This window comes from Oncorhynchus keta, chromosome 24 (assembly GCF_023373465.1).
Source record: "Oncorhynchus keta strain PuntledgeMale-10-30-2019 chromosome 24, Oket_V2, whole genome shotgun sequence".
Taxonomy (NCBI): domain Eukaryota; kingdom Metazoa; phylum Chordata; class Actinopteri; order Salmoniformes; family Salmonidae; genus Oncorhynchus; species Oncorhynchus keta.
In genome coordinates, this window is record NC_068444.1 from 32,158,244 (window position 1) to 32,175,587 (window position 17,344).

At 45.1% G+C, this 17,344-nt stretch overlaps 1 protein-coding gene across 1 annotated transcript in view; it reads left to right on the plus strand.

Annotated features, from left to right (window-relative positions):
- LOC118357394 (dynein axonemal heavy chain 9) overlaps positions 1-17,344 on the plus strand; it is a 130,416-nt gene that overhangs the window by 101,743 nt on the left and 11,329 nt on the right. The window contains exons 68-73 of the mRNA XM_052478153.1: positions 4,472-4,599; positions 8,745-8,972; positions 12,381-12,572; positions 12,835-13,026; positions 15,137-15,307; positions 17,037-17,219. Of these exons, the coding sequence (XP_052334113.1) occupies positions 4,472-4,599; positions 8,745-8,972; positions 12,381-12,572; positions 12,835-13,026; positions 15,137-15,307; positions 17,037-17,219 (1,094 nt within the window). The remainder of the gene's footprint in view (positions 1-4,471; positions 4,600-8,744; positions 8,973-12,380; positions 12,573-12,834; positions 13,027-15,136; positions 15,308-17,036; positions 17,220-17,344) is intronic.

The following is a 17,344-nucleotide window of genomic DNA, read 5'->3' on the forward strand; positions in this document are numbered from 1 at the left end:
ACCACCCACCACTGCGACCTGTATGCTCTAGTCGGCTGGCCCTCGCTAATCCTTCTCACCCCCCAAAAAAGATTTAGATGCAAGTGGCCCACTGGCTGTCAGGTCATCTACAAGTCCATCGCTAGGTAAGAGCGCCGCCTTAAATCACAGTTCACTGGCCACCCATGGCTCCACATCTACACCATGCTAGGTAGCACACGCTCCAGCAGGTGTATCTCACTGATCATCCCTAAAGCCAACACCTCATTTGGCCGCCTTTCCTTCCAGTTCTCTGCTGCCTGACAGGAACGAATTGCAAAAATCGCTGAAGTTGGCGACTTTTATCTCCCTCACCAACTTTAAACATCTGCTATCTGAGCAGCTAACCGATCGCCGCAGCTCTACATAGTCCATCAGTAAATAGCCCACCCAATTTACCTACCTCATCCCCATACTGTTTTTATTTATTTACTTTTATGCTCTTTTGCACACCAGTATCTCTACCTGCACATGACCATCTGATCATTTATCACTCCAGTGTTAATCTGCAAAATTGTAATTATTCGCCTACCTCCTCATGCCTTTTGCACACAATGTATATAAACTCTTTTTTAATTTTTTCTACTGTGTTATTGACTTGTTTATTGTTTACTCCATGTGTAACTCTGTGTTGTTGTCTGTTTACACTGCTATGCTTTTATCTTGGCCAGGTCGCAGTTGTAAATGAGAACTTGTTCTCAACTAGCATACCTGGTTAAATAAAGGTGAAATAAAATAAATACAAATAAATAAGTAAACAATTTCAAGTGGAACAAACATTTCAGTAATGGGTGCGAAAAATCTAACTAACTGATTGGATTAGTTTTGAAAAATGTATTTATCTTTTCTAGCATAAGATGAATCAATTAAACACTCCATGTACAGTGCATTAGGAAAGTTTTCAGTCCCCTTAACTTTTCCACATTTTCTACGCTACAGCCTTATTCTAAAATGGATGAAATAAAAAACATTCCTCATCATTCTCCACGCAATACCACGTAATGACAAAGTGGAAACAGGTTTTTAGACATTTTGGCAAAACAAATACAGAAATACCTTATTTACATATTCAGACCCTTTGCTATGAGTCTCGAAATTGAGCTCAGGTGCATCCTGTTTCCATTGATCATCCTTGTGATGTTTCTAGGACTTGTGGTAAATTTGATTGATTGGACATGATTTGGAAAGGCACACACGTGTCTATATAAAGGTCCCACAGTTGACAGTGAGTGTCAGAGCAAAAACCAAGCCATGAGGTCGAAGGAATTGTCCGTAGACCTCTGAGACCGGATTGTGAAGAGGCACAGATCTGGGCAAGGGTATCAAGAAAGATTCTGCAGCATCGAAGGTCCCCAAGAACACAGTGTCCTCAATCATTCTTAAATGGAAGAAGTTTGGAACCACCAAGACTCCTAGAGATGGCCTCCAGGCCAAACTGAGCAAATGGGAAGGAAGGGCCTTGGTTAGGGAGGTGACCAAAAACCCGATGGTCATTCTGAAAGAGCTCCAGAGATCCTCTGTGGAGATGGGAGAACCTTCCAGAAGGACAACCATCTCTGCAACACTCCACCAATCAGGCCTTTATGGTAGAGTTGCTGGACAGAAGCCACTACTCAGTCATTTTGGATTTTAGATTTTGCCAAGAGGCACCTAGAGGACTTTCAGACCATGAGAAACAAGATTATCTGTTCTGATGAAACCAACTCTTTGGCCTGAATACCAAGCGTCACGTCTAGAGGAAACCTGGCACCATCCCTACGGTGAAGCATGGTGGTGGCAGCATCATGCTGTGGGGATGTTTTTCAAAGGCAGTGCCTGGGAGACTACTCAGGATCGAAGGAAAGATGAACAGAGCAAAGTACAGAGAGATCCTTGATGAAAACCTGTTCCAGAGTGCTCAGGACCACAGACTGGGGCGAAGCTTCAACTTCCAACAGGACAACGACCTTAAGCACACAGCCAAGACAATGCAGGAGTGGCTTAGGGACAAGTCTCTGAATGTCCTTGAGTGGCCCAGGCAGACTTGAACCCAATCAAACATCTCTGGAGAGACCTGAAAATAGCTTGCAGAGACGCTCCCCATTCAACCTGATAGAGCGTGAGAAGATCTGCAGAGAAGAATGTGAGAAACTCCTCAAATACAGGTGTGCCAAGCTTGTAGGGCTATACCCAAGAAGACTCGAGGCTGTAATCGCTGCCAAAGGTGCTTCAACAAAGTACTGAGTAAAGGGTCTGAATACTTATGTAGATGTGCCATTTCAGTTTTTATATATTTTTTTTAATTTGCAAAACTGTTCAAAAAAACTGTTTTTGATTTGTCATTATGGGATTTTCGTGTGGATTGATGAGGGGGAAAAAACGATTTAAGCCATTTTAGAATAAGGCTGTAACATAACGGGGCCATAATGGGGCCTAAGGCACTGCCTCTAAGGCACTGCCTCACAAACCTATAGGTGTCAATATACAGATCTGGGTTCGGTCCCGGGCCGCGACCGGGAGACCCATGAGGCGGAGCGCAATTGTGTTGTCTGTGTTAGGGGAGGGTTTGGCTGGCCAGGATTTCCTTGTTCCATCACGTTCTAGTGACTTCTGCGGTGGGACGGGCGCATGCACACTGACACGGTCGCCAGTTGGACGTGTTTCCCCCGGCACATTGGTGTGGCTGGCTTCCGGATTAAGCGAGCAGTGTCAAGAAGCAACTTGGCAGGGTCGTGTTTTGGAGGACGCATGGCTCTTGACCTTTTCCTCTTGCGAGTCTGTACGGGAGTTGCAGCGATGGGACAAGACTCTAACTACCAATTGGCTATCGCGAAATTGGGGAGAAAAAGGGGTGAAAGAAAGAACCATGCCTGTCCCACCACAGAAGTCACAGGTTCTTCAGCAGTGTTTGATATTTTTGTTCTCTTTTTTCCCCTCCCCAATTTCATGGTATCCAATTGTTTTTAGTAGCTACTATCTTGTCTCATCGCTACAAGACTAAGGTTGAAAGTCATGCGTCCTCCGATACACAACACAACCAAGCCGCACTGCTTCTTAACACAGCGCGCATCCAACCCGGAAGCCAGCCGCACCAATGTGTCGGAGGAAACACCGTGCACCTGGCAACCTTGGTTAGCACGCACTGCGCCTGGCCCGCCACTATTTGGTCTTATGAAAGATTCAAATGTGATTCAAATGGAAATGCGACTGACAGGGTTATATTGAACAACGTGTGAATAAAATTATTGGGCTGCTGAGGCTGGATTGTAGATAACATGTTTTGTAAATTTGTTTCTCCATACCTTGGAAACACAGTAACCTAGTTTGATGTTTGAGTGAATAGTCTCCAAGTCTTTTTTATGTTCTGGCGTGAAATCAGCTATCCTCTCATCATGTGATATGAGATCATTCTCCCACTGAAGCTCAGATAATTGGTCAGACACACTCGTTCAAATGCACACACACACACACACACACACACACACACACACACACACACACACACACACACACACACACACACACACACACACACACACACACACACACACACACACACACACACACGTATAATTGATGGCCACACCCTTCTGTGCGCACGCGTGTGTGTGTTTGCACACATGTTTGCATGCATGTGTATGACTAATTATCCAAGCCCTCCCTGTATGCGTGACCAATCACATCAAAGCTAAAGCAGCTAACCAATCAGATAGGCCTGGTGTAGAGTGTGAAGAGAGGGCCAAAGGCAACACAGATCACACAGAATGAAGAACCTTGAATCTATACACTTTACTTTAGGAAAATAATGTGGCTCTTCGCTAAATTTCAGATGGCCAATTTTTCTTAGGCGATAATGAATCTACACTGATTTACAAAATATTAAGAACACCTTCCTAATATTGAATATTTGCCGTCAGAACAGACTCAATTTGTCTGGGCATGGACAGTACAATGTGTCAAAAGCGTTACACAGGGATTCTGGCACATGTTGACTCAAATGCTTCCAACAGTTGTCAAGTTGGCTGGATGTACTTTGAGTGGTGGACCATTCATGAAATACCCAGCAGCGTTGCAGTCCTTGACACACTCAAACCGGTGCGCCTTGCACCTACTACCATACCCTATTAAAATGCACTTAAATATTTTGCCTTGCCCATTCAGCCTCTGAATGGCACACATACACAATCCATGTCTCAAATTTGTCAAGGTTTAAAAATCCATCTTTAACCTGTCTCCCCTTCATCTGCACTGATTTGAAGTGGATTTAACAAGTACCACCAATGGGGATAAAATCTATCAACTGGATTCACCTGGTCAGAACAGGTGTTCCTAACGTTCTGTGCACTCAGTGTATAAATGAATCGCACTTTATAAAAAAGAGATTACTACTTTATTAATAAAACGGTCGATCATTTCAATTTTCCCAAAACTGCTGTGGATTATATGAATCATTACTGTGTGATCTTTCTTTCAGGCAGGAAGCTGGGCTATACGTTTGACAGCGGTAACTTCCACAATGTGTCTCTGGGCCAGGGACAGGAGGTGGTGGCTGAACAGGCTCTGGATCTGGCAGCTAATGAGGGACACTGGGTTATACTGCAGGTATTCAGATACACACACACACTCAGAGGTACACACAGGCGCATGCATACATACACACACACACACGCACACGCACACGCACACGCACACGCACACGCACGCACGCACACACACACACACACACACAGACACACACACACACACACACACACACACACACACACACACACACACACACACACACACACACACACACACACATAGCCGACTGCCTAAACCAGCCGTTGCTAAGACAACACTGAGCTAATATACAGCTGGGATTCCAGAACAGGCCATGTCATGAAATGTCATTTTACTTTTGTGTAATTAAAAAAATCTATTCTTTCCCGTGTTTAAGGTCATATTGTTTCTCTAATCCATTGTGCTTTGCACATAGTGTTGGCTTTTTGCTCTCCTTTGTGGTTCAACTGCCTATGAAATAGTATAATTTCCTGGAGAGAGAGAGAGGCCCGGTATTATTCAGTACAGTATCTGGTTCCTCAGTGTGTGTTCTCATATCTGGAGGGCAAGGCCAGTCAGCGTTTGCATTTTAAGTCAGCTCGTTTGTTGAATCCTAATGGGGAGTATCGACAGATATGAACGCCGGCACAGGGCACAGAGACAACTCTTGGAGAGAGAGTGTGTGTGTGTGTGTGAGGGGGGGGTCTCCTTTATTCACAGTGCTGGTAAAGCAGAGAATTTCTTGCTATCCCTTTCTTTCTCCTCTCTTTCTTCAGCTCTCTCTCACCTAGTCATCACAGAAACAAGCAGCATCTCTTTTTCAATCCATCTCTCCTTCTGTCTCTGTCTGTCTCTCTCTCTCCCAGCCACACACACAGCCAGCATCACAGAGACAAGCAGCGATTGAATTACCTTTGCATAAGACTCCTGATCGATACAACTTAAAAAAGCCTTGTCCCCGTGGCAACCAACCTCACCGCCCACTCACTCTATCATCCTCTGTCTGTCTGTCTGTCTGTCTGTCTGTCTGTCTGTCTGTCTGTCTGTCTGTCTGTCTGTCTGTCTGTCTGTCTGTCTGTCTGTCTGTCTGTCTGTCTGTCTGTCTGTCTGTCTGTCTGTCTGTCTGTACCACCCTCATAGAAGGAGGGAGAAAGAATGGAGGGACGTCTGTCTCTTTTCTATTTCAATCCCTCTTCTCATCCTCTGCCACTGTCTCCTGCTCTTTTCACACCCTGCCTCACATTTTCCAAAATGTCTCCTCTTCTGCCTCACATTCCTCCCATCTTTCTAACCTCAGTCATCCCATCCCACTCTCGTATCCAGGCCTTGATCCCACAACAAACACACACACACACCTTTTACCTCCCTCTCATCTCCCACTGGTCCCTCCATCCCAGCATCAGATCAGTAGCAGGCTGCAAAGCTGGGTTAATGGCAGGTTCTACTTGACTGCAGGTAAATTACTCTGGCCCCTGTTCTCCTCTCTCTCCTATGTTTCTGACGGGAGCATTATCCCTATACCACTGCACACCGGGCCCTGTCCTATCCTTACTCTTCACAGCCCAACCAGGACCACCCAAAGACACTTTGAGAGATGCAGAAACCCACCTAGAGAGAGAGGGAGAAAAGAGAAAAGGCAATCAATCTGGCAGATTGGAGCTGAATAGGCTATATCCCCCAGACCTAGGAATATATTTGAGCTGAAGAGCCCATATCCCCAGCAGTGGGATTCTATTGAGTGGACCTAAAATACCCAGGTCCCCCAGGCACTTACTCCTAAAGGCACAGGGACGCTCACAGTCTAGCAAAATAGATGGAAAGGAAATAGGGCGAGACGCTTTAGAGAAAAAGTTAGTTTCTCTCCCTCTTTTTCATCTTTCTTCACTTCACTCTGTAAGGAGCATGATAGCTTGGGTATTTGGGTAGTGTTGTAAAGTTTAATGCAGACCACTTTTTCTTCTTGTGAGTTTTCAGTGAGAGAATGATGTGAACGAGAGTTGAGTTAATCAGAGTCGTCACTGTAAGGATCCTATTGCCATAGGCTACATGCCATTTTAAATCCTCATTTCATTCAGCCATACTTCTTCTTAGTCTTTCATTATTTTTATATCATATTTGCCTTGGCGCCCTAGCAGCAGCCTAAGCAGAAAGCTCCTGTAAATTATGAAATATTTTTGTAATTAATAGATTTTCTTTATCTACAAATCTTTTTAAGAAGTAAAAAATAATATAGCTAATTAATGAAATCCTCTACAAAGTCAAGACTGAAGTTGGCAAGTAATTTGTTTGTTTGGTAAACTAGCTAACGTTAGCTTGCTAGCTGTTTTGATTTGAATGCCAGCCAGTGTCCGGAGGTTTAGGATGGAGACAAGCCGAAAGCAAGAGGTGGGCAGCGATGAGGATCGTAGTGAGGACAAAGTTACAAGGCTGCTCTTTAATTATTATTGAAATGTGGTGTGCTTTCTGGCGCCACATGACTGCCGTAGCAACATCCAAGTGGATGCTCAATTTTGTTAGTAGTGAAGGACTAGCTAGTTAGCAATCTACTACGGAGTACTTGTCTTTTTTGTGTGTGCTTTGAAGCGCTTTGAGATTCTTTGAAAAGCGCTATATAAATTAACATAATAATACTAATATTTTTTTTCATCTACAAAACTATTCCGGTGCTGAATATAGTGTGGATGTTTCTTCTGCAGAATAGCTATATTCTCAAACTCTACAGTCTGTTTGGTTATCCTTAATGCCTATTCTGTCATTCTGCCCAAGTCTCTGCTACAGAGACATTGTTATAAAGACATAGTCAGAGGCCAGCTGTGGAGATGCCCTTAGGGCAGAGGGCCTTGACGTGAGCAGAGGAAGCCGTGGAGAGAGTGAGGACTGAGTGTGTGAGCAGAGGAAGACGTGGAGAGAGTGAGGACTGAGTGTGAGAGCAGAGGAAGACGTGGAGAGAGTGAGGACTGGGTGTGTGAGCAGAGGAAGACGTGGAGAGAGTGAGGACTGAGTGTGTGAGCAGAGGAAGATCTGGAGAGAGTGAGGACTGAGTGTGTGAGCAGAGGAAGACGTGGAGAGTGTGAGGACAGTGTGTGAGCAGAGGGAGACGTGGAGAGAGTGAGGACTGGGTGTGTGAGCAGAGGAAGACGTGGAGAGTGTGAGGACAGTGTGTGAGCAGAGGAAGACGTGGAGAGAGTGAGGACTGAGTGTGTGAGCAGAGGAAGACGTGGAGAGACAGCCGGGTGGGCCTTGGTGTTGCCACAGGCCATGTTCACTATTGACATCATGTCATAGCAAAAAACAAAATTAGTCAGCGATGGTGACAACATCATTATAAGAACTGGGGGGTTGGAGGTACTTAACAGAGAACAAAGAAAATATCTCGAGGGTATTTTTCTTTCTCCTCTCTCTCTCCCTCTCTCTGAGCCTGGGTGGTTTCATTAAGGTGACAGGCTCTAAGGGAGGCCTCAGTCTGTCTGTCTGTCTGTTTAGGCTCTTTATTACACACTCGTTAGTTAGACGCCAACAGGAGAGCTTGTTCTTCAAGGCAATGAAAAAGCACTTCAATTTAAAGTTTTAATTTGTGTCTCGTTCAATATGCTGTAGGTTTACAGGCTCCTAACTTGGATCTATCTCAATATTACCCCCTCAGCTTCGGGCTATGTATTCTTCTCACTAAACACACAAGGAAACGTCTTCTCGTTCTCTTTCGCTTTTATTTATTTGTTTTGTCATCTAAAATTTGAGGTGATGTTGCTCCAGAGGATCTCCTGTCATTTGGAAAGAGGGTTAACTTGAACAATCAGAGGGATGATTAAATTTAGAGTGCCGTAGGAGATGAGGAGAAGGCAAAGCGGCTTATGAATTAATGACTGCAGTTATTAGTGGTGTAATTAGATTTGGGTAACACGCGGGCGGGCAGCGCTCTGGGCGGTGATGTGATGTGAGAGGCTTGGCTCATCACCATGAGGACTTCCTCTCTCAGGGTTAGGAGTGAGGACACACGGAATGGAAAATTGATCTCAGACAAGTTTATGTAGTGCTATCGCAATGTTATCCCTATACAGGGTGGAAATGTACATTCTGAGGGGAATAGAAAAAGCTAAAAATGCACAGTCACACCTGCAACAAAATGTGTTGTGTATGTAAATGTGGACTTGTTTGAGGCATGCTGCCTGTATTTATTGATGTTACTGTAATATTTCTCCCTATAGAACATTCACCTGGTGGCGAGGTGGCTGGGTTCTCTAGAGAAGCATCTGGAGCAGCATGGAGAGAACAGTCACCAGGACTTCAGAGTCTTCATCAGCGCTGAGCCTTCAGGGACCCCAGAGGGCCACATCATACCACAGGGCATCCTGGAGAACTCCATCAAAATCACCAATGAACCACCCACTGGCATAAACGCCAACCTGCACAAGGCCCTGGACAACTTCAACCAGGTAACACACAAATAGGCATACAATGTATGATTTCTCTTTCTCTCTCTCCCTCTCTTCATTTTCATTTGCCCGTAAAAGAAGCAGTCCAGATGTCCCATGTTTACGTGCCAGTTTTTCTGTGGTGTTGTCATCAAGTTGCCTATTTGGTGTGCATTAGCAGCTAACAGATTGAGTTTTTTTATTTTTTATTTCACCTTTATTTAACCAGGTAGGCTAGATGAGAACAAGACCTGGCCAAGATAAAGCATAGCAGTGTGAACAGACAACACAGAGTCACACATGGAGTAAACAATTAACAAGTCAATAACACAGTAGAAAAAAAAGAGTCTATATATACATTGTGTGCAAAAGGCATGAGGAGGTAGGCGAATAATTACAATTTTGCAGATTAACACTGGAGTGATAAATGATCAGATGGTCATGTACAGGTAGAGATATTGGTGTGCAAAAGAGCAAGAAAGTAAATAAATATAAACAGTATGGGGATGAGGTAGGTAAAATTGGATGGGCTATTTACCGATAGACTATGTACAGCTGCAGCGATCGGTTAGCTGCTCAGATCGCAGATGTTTGAAGTTGGTGACGGAGATAAAAGTCTCCAACTTCAGCGATTTTTGCAATTCGTTCCAGTCACAGGCAGCAGAGAACTGGAACGAAAGGTGGCCAAATGAGGTGTTGGCTTTAGGGATGATCAGTGAGATACACCTGCTGGAGCGCGTGCTACGGGTGGGTGTTGCCATCGTGACCAGTGAACTGAGATAAGGCGGAGCTTTACCTAGCATGGACTTGTAGATGACCTGGAGCCAGTGGGTCTGGTGACTAATATTTTGCTAGGGCCAGCCGACTAGAGCATACAGGTTGCAGTGGTGGGTGGTATAAGGTGCTTTAGTAACAAAACGGATGGCACTGTGATAAACTGCATCCAGTTTGCTGAGTAGAGTATTGGAAGCTATTTTGTAGATGACATCGCCGAAGTCGAGGATCGGTAAGATAGTCAGTTTTACTAGGTTAAGTTTAGCGGCGTGAGTGAAGGAGGCTTTGTTGCGGAATAGAAAGCCGACTCTAGATTTTATTTTAGTTTGGAGATGTTTGATATGAGTCTGGAAGGAGAGTTTACAGTCTAGCCAGACACCTAGGTACTTATAGATGTCCACATATTCTAGGTCGGAACCATCCAGGGTGGTGATGCTAGTCGGACGTGCGGGTGCAGGCAGCGAGCGGTGCGGGTGCAGGCAGCGAAGCATGCATTTGGTTTTACTAGCGTTTAAGAGCAGTTGGAGGCCACGGAAGGAGTGTTGTATGGCATTGAAGCTCGTTTGGAGGTTAGATAGCACAGTGTCCAAGGACGGGCCGGAAGTATACAGAATGGTGTCGTCTGCGTAGAGGTGGATCAGAGAATCGCCCGCAGCAAGAGCAACAGTATTGATATATACAGAGAAAAGAGTCGGCCCGAGAATTGAACCCTGTGGCACCCCCATAGAGACTGCCAGAGGACCGGACAGCATGCCCTCCGATTTGACACACTGAACTCTGTCTGCAAAGTAGTTGGTGAACCAGGTAAGGCAGTCATCAGAAAAACCGTGGCTACAGAGTCTGCCGATAAGAATATGGTGATTGACAGAGTCGAAAGCTTTGGCAAGGTCGATGAAGACGGCTGCACAGTACTGTCTTTTATCGATGGCGGTTATGATATCGTTTAGTACCTTGAGCGTGGCTGAGGTGCACCCGTGACTGGCTCGGAAACCAGATTGCACAGCGGAGAAGGTACGGTGGGATTCAAGATGGTCAGTGACCTGCTTGTTGACTTGGCTTTCGAAGACCTTAGATAGGCAGGGCAGGATGGATATAGGTCTGTAACAGTGTTACCTCTGTCAGTGACCTTAGAGTCAACTCTGACCTGTGGAAGACACAGTCATCCACTGCAGTAGAAACATGGCTCTCTATGGGGAAGAGGCAGATTTGGATGGGATGTTCGGATGTTTATCGACAAGCCATCTTTCTGTGATCGAAATACAGTATGACATAATTATGTGTGTGTATGCCTTCATGCATATGCATTTATGCTCGTTAGAATTCCACCTCTACCTCATCAGTGCACTTCTATCTACAGTAAAACAGCTGTTAGCCAGAAATGTAGCGTCTTATCAACAAGTTATCAATGCTTCTCCATCTGTAACCTACCATAACCTGCTGGGGTTCTGCCTCCATACCAATACTGCAATGCTTAGCTTCCACCCAACATGCCATTTTAAAGTGCTGATGCCTATCTCTCTGGTAGTGCAAGTTTGTGTGGTAGCTAACACACACACACACACACACACACACACACACACACACACACACACACACAGGTCCCCTAAGGTACTGTAGAGAGCAGGGAGGGACAATATTCCAATCATGTACTGTACAGGGTGAAAGCTAATCAATGGTTTGTCTCTATACAGCCAGAACCCTGAGTAACCCACAGTAAGCCAGAGAGATGACAGTGTCTTTCTTCCTTCCTGACCTTTTCAACCAGCAGATACAAAAAGCTTTAGTTTCCATTCTCATCCCCTGGCTGTGTGTGTGACGGCCAGCAGAGGACAGGAGACATTAAAGGCCTCTGGAATGACAAGGTTAGGATTTTTTTGATGTAGTTACACAGTTCTCAAAGGGCTGGAAGACACGTCATTGTAGATGTATTATCAGGTCTTGGTTTATGCTTCTTCTTTGCTGGTAGAGAATGTAATCAAGTGTGTGTGTCCTCTAACAGTGTATGGATAGGGAGGCAATGCTTCACTCTCAGCTGTGAGCAGCCAGAGAGGCACTGTGTGCAGAATATTAACTAACTTTCCGTGTGTGTGTTTGTGGCGTGTGTGTGCTCGTTTGTGTGTGCGTGTGCGCGCTTGTGCATACGTTGTAGGAGTCAGCTCCCTTGGGCTCGACAGGGGAAAAGCCAGAGGGCCTTCACCACAGTACTCAACCTGACACAGGCAGGAATATAAAAAGAGCATTTAAACCGCTGTTTTCATAGAGGTTATTGGCATACTTATTTCACCGTCCCTCCCCTAAGGCCTCGTGCCATCTTACATTCATTCCCCTTATCTGGGTATAATGAGCCAACGGGATGAGGTCGCCTGACAAGTAGTAACAATTAAAAAATAATCTCATCCTGATGTTTATTTCCATTCTTTGTCTTCTTTCTGTCCCGCGGAGCCCCTTCGTTGCTGGGGACTTCGGCACAGAGACACCTCACAGAGAATCAGCCACAGCTTCTTACTTTCAACACAACGCTTTTGTATTGGAAAATCTTCAAAAATGCTACCCGTACTTTTCTGAGGCAGACAGTGAAACAGTGAACTTGGTTGACATTCGTCAGGAAGAGTTTTGAATGTTTATTTAGTTGTCTGGGCCTTTGTTTTCTTCTAGGACACTTTGGAGATGTGTGCCAGGGAGAATGAGTTTAAGAGCATCCTGTTTGCGCTGTGCTACTTCCACGCGGTGGTGGCTGAAAGGAGGAAGTTTGGACCTCAGGGCTGGAACAGATCTTACCCCTTCAACACAGGAGACCTCACCATCTCCATCAATGTACTCTACAACTACCTGGAGGCTAACTCGAAAGTAACCAGTCCACACACATGCTGTATCTTATGTGCCACAATAGTAATAAAGACAACCATGTTCCATGACAGTAACACCCTTTTCACACTATTGTGCTGACCCTAAACCAAATTATGGATATTTTATTTGGCAGCTATGATGGATGTGTAAACCAGGCCAACTTAGTAGAACTTGGTTTTGCTCAGCTCGATTCGGTTCTGTAGTGTGAAAAGCATTTAAGATTCTAAGGTGCATTATAACTCATTTTATCTCTCGGCCCCAGGTGCCATATGATGACCTGCGATACCTGTTTGGAGAGATCATGTATGGAGGTCACATCACTGATGACTGGGACAGACGACTCTGTAGGACCTACCTAGAGGAGTTCATCAAACCTGAGATGATGGAGGGAGAGCTGTACCTGGCTCCCAGCTTCCCCTTGCCTGGGAACATGGACTACAACACCTACCACCAGGTCAGTAAAGAACCACATCTACCATCAGACCCCCGGATTCTCCCTGCCTGGGAACATGGACTACAACACCTACCACCAGGTCAGTAAAGAACCACATCTACCATCAGACCCCCGGATTCTCCCTGCCTGGGAACATGGACTACAACACCTACCACCAGGTCAGTAAAGAACCACATCTACCATCAGACCCCCGGATTCTCCCTGCCTGGGAACATGGACTACAACACGTACCACCAGGTCAGTAAAGAACCACATCTACCATCAGACCCCCGGATTCTCCCTGCCTGGGAACATGGACTACAACAGCTCTCAGGTTACCTCACATGGCTTAAAGCTGCAAAATATGTCACTCGTTGTATTTTTTCAATGTTCAAAAGCTCCAATAAGTGGGTAGTGGTCATCCAATGTGATGCAACAGTAAGGATATTGCGCGTCTAGCCTGCTTGAGAACCGCTGTATTCATTGGTTTTCGTTTCACCGGGTCGGGTCAGATTTTCCCTCAAGATTTTGTAGTGTGCACAAGTGACAGCTCAGGGATATTCTAACGGGTAGCATTATGATAGCAAGCTAGTTGAGCCCATGGCCAATGCTTGGCTAGCGGAGCTAACTAGCTTACAGACATGGCAGACGCATAAGTAAGTCATGTCAATTATTAAATAGCAACCTTGAGAATGTGGGGGGGGGGAAGTTGGTTCCTTATCTGTAACTTATCTATAACTATATTGTATACTTGGTTGTTGTGTCAATTGCGGAAGTAAAAAAATATCATCCATCATTTATTAGATAGCAACCTTGACAGTCTAAGGTCTAAGTCTGTTGTGTCAATTCAAATCTACTTGTTTTCCCCATTTTCGGCGTGCTGATATTTCTCTCCAACTCTGGAATCTGTTCTGTTTGCTTCTCTGTTATGACAGCAGGAACTTTGCTTCACCACAGCCCTCTTTTAAAGAAAAAAAATGACAACTGCCAAGATTTATATCAGTAACACTCTCTTGCTAAAATGTCTGCCAGCCCTCGCAGCCTGTCCACATTCCTCCCACCAGCTCCCCAGGGAGAGGTTGTATTTAATTATCCCCAGCCCGGGTGTTGTTCGCTGGGCACGTCTAGGCTGACAGAGACACCTGGCATGGAGGTCTGGAGCGTTTTACACTTGGCCAGCAAACAGATAGAGAGGGAGCTGAGTGGCTGAGACTTAGCTGGAGCGCCTGGAACTGGAAAGGCCTGGTGGTCCCTGGGGGTCTGTTAGGCCATGTCCACTCCCTCATCCATCTGTACTGCCCATTGTACAGGAGAGAGATAGGGATGGAGGAGGGGAAAGGGAAGGAGGGCAGGCTATGGGATTATTTGAGATACTTCTCAAAGAGGTTTTGAGATGTTTTCAGAACATTTAGGGACCAGGACAGAGAGGAGCTTTGACTGGGATAAGCCGGTTGAGTGGGGGGTTTGGAGGAGAGAGGGAGAGAACCAATACGAAGTAGTGATGAGAGACATGGATGGGTAGCAGGGGGATTCGTAGACAAACAGCATCTGGTGAAGATAAGGTCAAGCACATTGACTGCCTTGTGAGTGGTAGGGGACTGGGAAAGTGTGAAGTCAAAGAGGAAAATAGTGGAAAGAAAGAGGTGGAAAGAAATTAATTGAAGGAAGGCGTTGAGAGGTTGAAATCTCAGAGTACGATTAGCGGTGACCATTGTCAGGAAGTGAACTTATCACGGCATCGATCTTATTAAGGAACTCTCCAAGGGCACCTGGTGGGCCATAGATGGCAATAATGTTAAGCTTGGGTGGACAAGTGACAGTGACAGCATGGAATTCAAATGAGGATATGGATCGGTGTGAAAGGGGAAACCTTTGAAAATCTCCAGGAGAAATGAGTCGCCCTTTGCCACAACAATGGCCAGATGTTCTAGAACTATAACATGTCTCATTCTTTCCTTTGCTTTAACAGAGCTTGGCAAAGTATATACCATATCTGGCATCCACCATATTTTCTTAACCCGTTTTTTTTCTTCAGATCAGTGCAGATGAAGGACGGGAATTCACTGTAGAATATTGAAATGCAAACTCCCACTAATTTGGTGTTCTAACGTGTAATTCCCTCTTCCTCCAGTACATAGATGACACACTTCCTGCAGAGTCTCCCTACCTGTACGGCCTCCACCCCAACGCTGAGATCGGCTTCCTAACGCAGACGTCTGAGAAGTTGTTCCGGACTGTGCTGGAGATGCAGCCCAGAGACGGAGGGGCCGGGGAGGGCAGTGGGACCACCAGAGATGAGAAGGTAGGGATGGACTAACTGTATGGAGGAGGAGCAATGCGACAGTCATATATGGTAAAAACAGTTTCCTGGACACAGGCTAACAGCCTACACCCATTGAGGTTCTCCATTGAGCATGGTTTTGGAGTCCAGGCTTCATCTGTGGCCCAGAAACCAGCCCATAGAGTGTAGAGGAAGTTGGGCCAATGTTAGAGCGATTGCTGCCTCTGAGATTCTAAGTTCTGTGAACTGATTCATATTTTGAAAGTGTCAAACCTGAACCATACTGATTGTAAGGTAAAGAACAAGGTAGTCTTTGGTCCAAGGCTCCATCAGGTCATAGATCTATAACACCCATCTGGCACTGACAGGAGTGACATAATACAGCACACGTCACCTCTACCCCCTGACAACCTATATGGTTACCTTAACTACACTCTCCCAATGTCTGGACAATCTTATTCCCTTGTTCCCAATCCCCATATGCCTTACCTTAAATACACTCCCATGTGTTACCTGAGAAAAACTAGTCCAATGTCTGAGACAAATATGATCATAGTGAATGAGCTCAATCCCCCCCTTACAATCTAAAGCACTCAGAAAAGTGTTATACTTAAGCAATAAGGCCAGGGGGTGTGGTATATGGCCAATATACCACGGCTAAGGACTGTTCTTACACACGACGCAAAGCAGAGTGCCTGGACACAGCCCTTAGCCGTGGTATGTTGGCCATATACCACAAATCCTGAGCTGCCTTATTGCTATTATAAACTGGTTACCAACGTAATTAGAGCAGTAAAAATAAATATTTTGTCATACACGTGGTATACGGTCTGATATACCACGGCTGTCAGCCAATCAGTATTCAAGGCTCCAACCACCCAGTTTATAAATTCCAAAACATTATGACCTCACTTTTCTAATATGCAAGCTAGCTTCCTGTTTAATGGGCGTTTGATAGATGTAGAGCAGTGACTTCTCCTTGTGTCCCTACACTATCTCACGCTTTAGTGCTGTCTGACTTTTCATGATATAGAAGTGTGTGTGTGCACATACATATGGGTGCGTGTTTATACGTGTGTGTGTGTGTAGGGTGTGCCTGGGTGTATTATGACGGCTGACCTTTACAACTGAGAAACAGAGATAGTTATGTCTTAACAGATGACAACCAACCCTAGCGAACAATGTCCGTTTGAGCGCTTCCTGTTTGATATGCAGGCTGCCGCGGAGCTGAAGAAGACAGATTCAATATTTGAGCGGAGAATCCATAGTTATGATGACCTCCAATCCTTTGTTCAATGTTTAATCCGTGGATTGATCTCTAGTGCTGGAAAATGTGGACACAGACATAAGCGTTCATCACTTACCCAACGGAAATATGAGACGAGGATTGATTCTCTGGGGATTTGACTTTTATTAAAGACAAACGGCTGCTGTTGTTGCAAATAATTCTCGTCAATATTTATACTTTTTTTTCTTCCATAATTTTCTTCTCAAGGAGTCATTAGTGCTTGGAATTCTTATCATGTTTACTCGACGGATGTAATCTTCTTTTGATTCCCTACTTTTCAGTAACAAAATGTGACACCGGCACTGAGAAATTCTTGACAATGAACACAATCTATCGTTCCGTCATTAATACCGTCTTCACAATACATACAAATACAAATTCAAGGTTAATATTTACCCCCTCTTTTGTGACTGTCTCATCACACACACCACACACACATACACACACACACCTTTACCCCAGGTACGGTCTGTGTTGGAGGAGATAATGGAGAAGTTACCAGAGGAGTTTAACATGGTAGAGCTGCTGGGGAAAGCTGAGGAGAGGACACCCTACCAGGTGGTGGCGCTGCAGGAGTGTGAAAGGATGAACACACTCACCCAGGAGATAAGGCGATCCCTACGGGAACTCAACCTTGGACTCAAGGTGAGTCAATCAATCAATCATTCTATCAAGGTCAGCCAATCACAAACAGTCTTCTTTGTCTACTTCTTCTACTGACTCCAGCACAGTTACTTTGAGCTAATAATATATGCCATTTAGCAGACGCT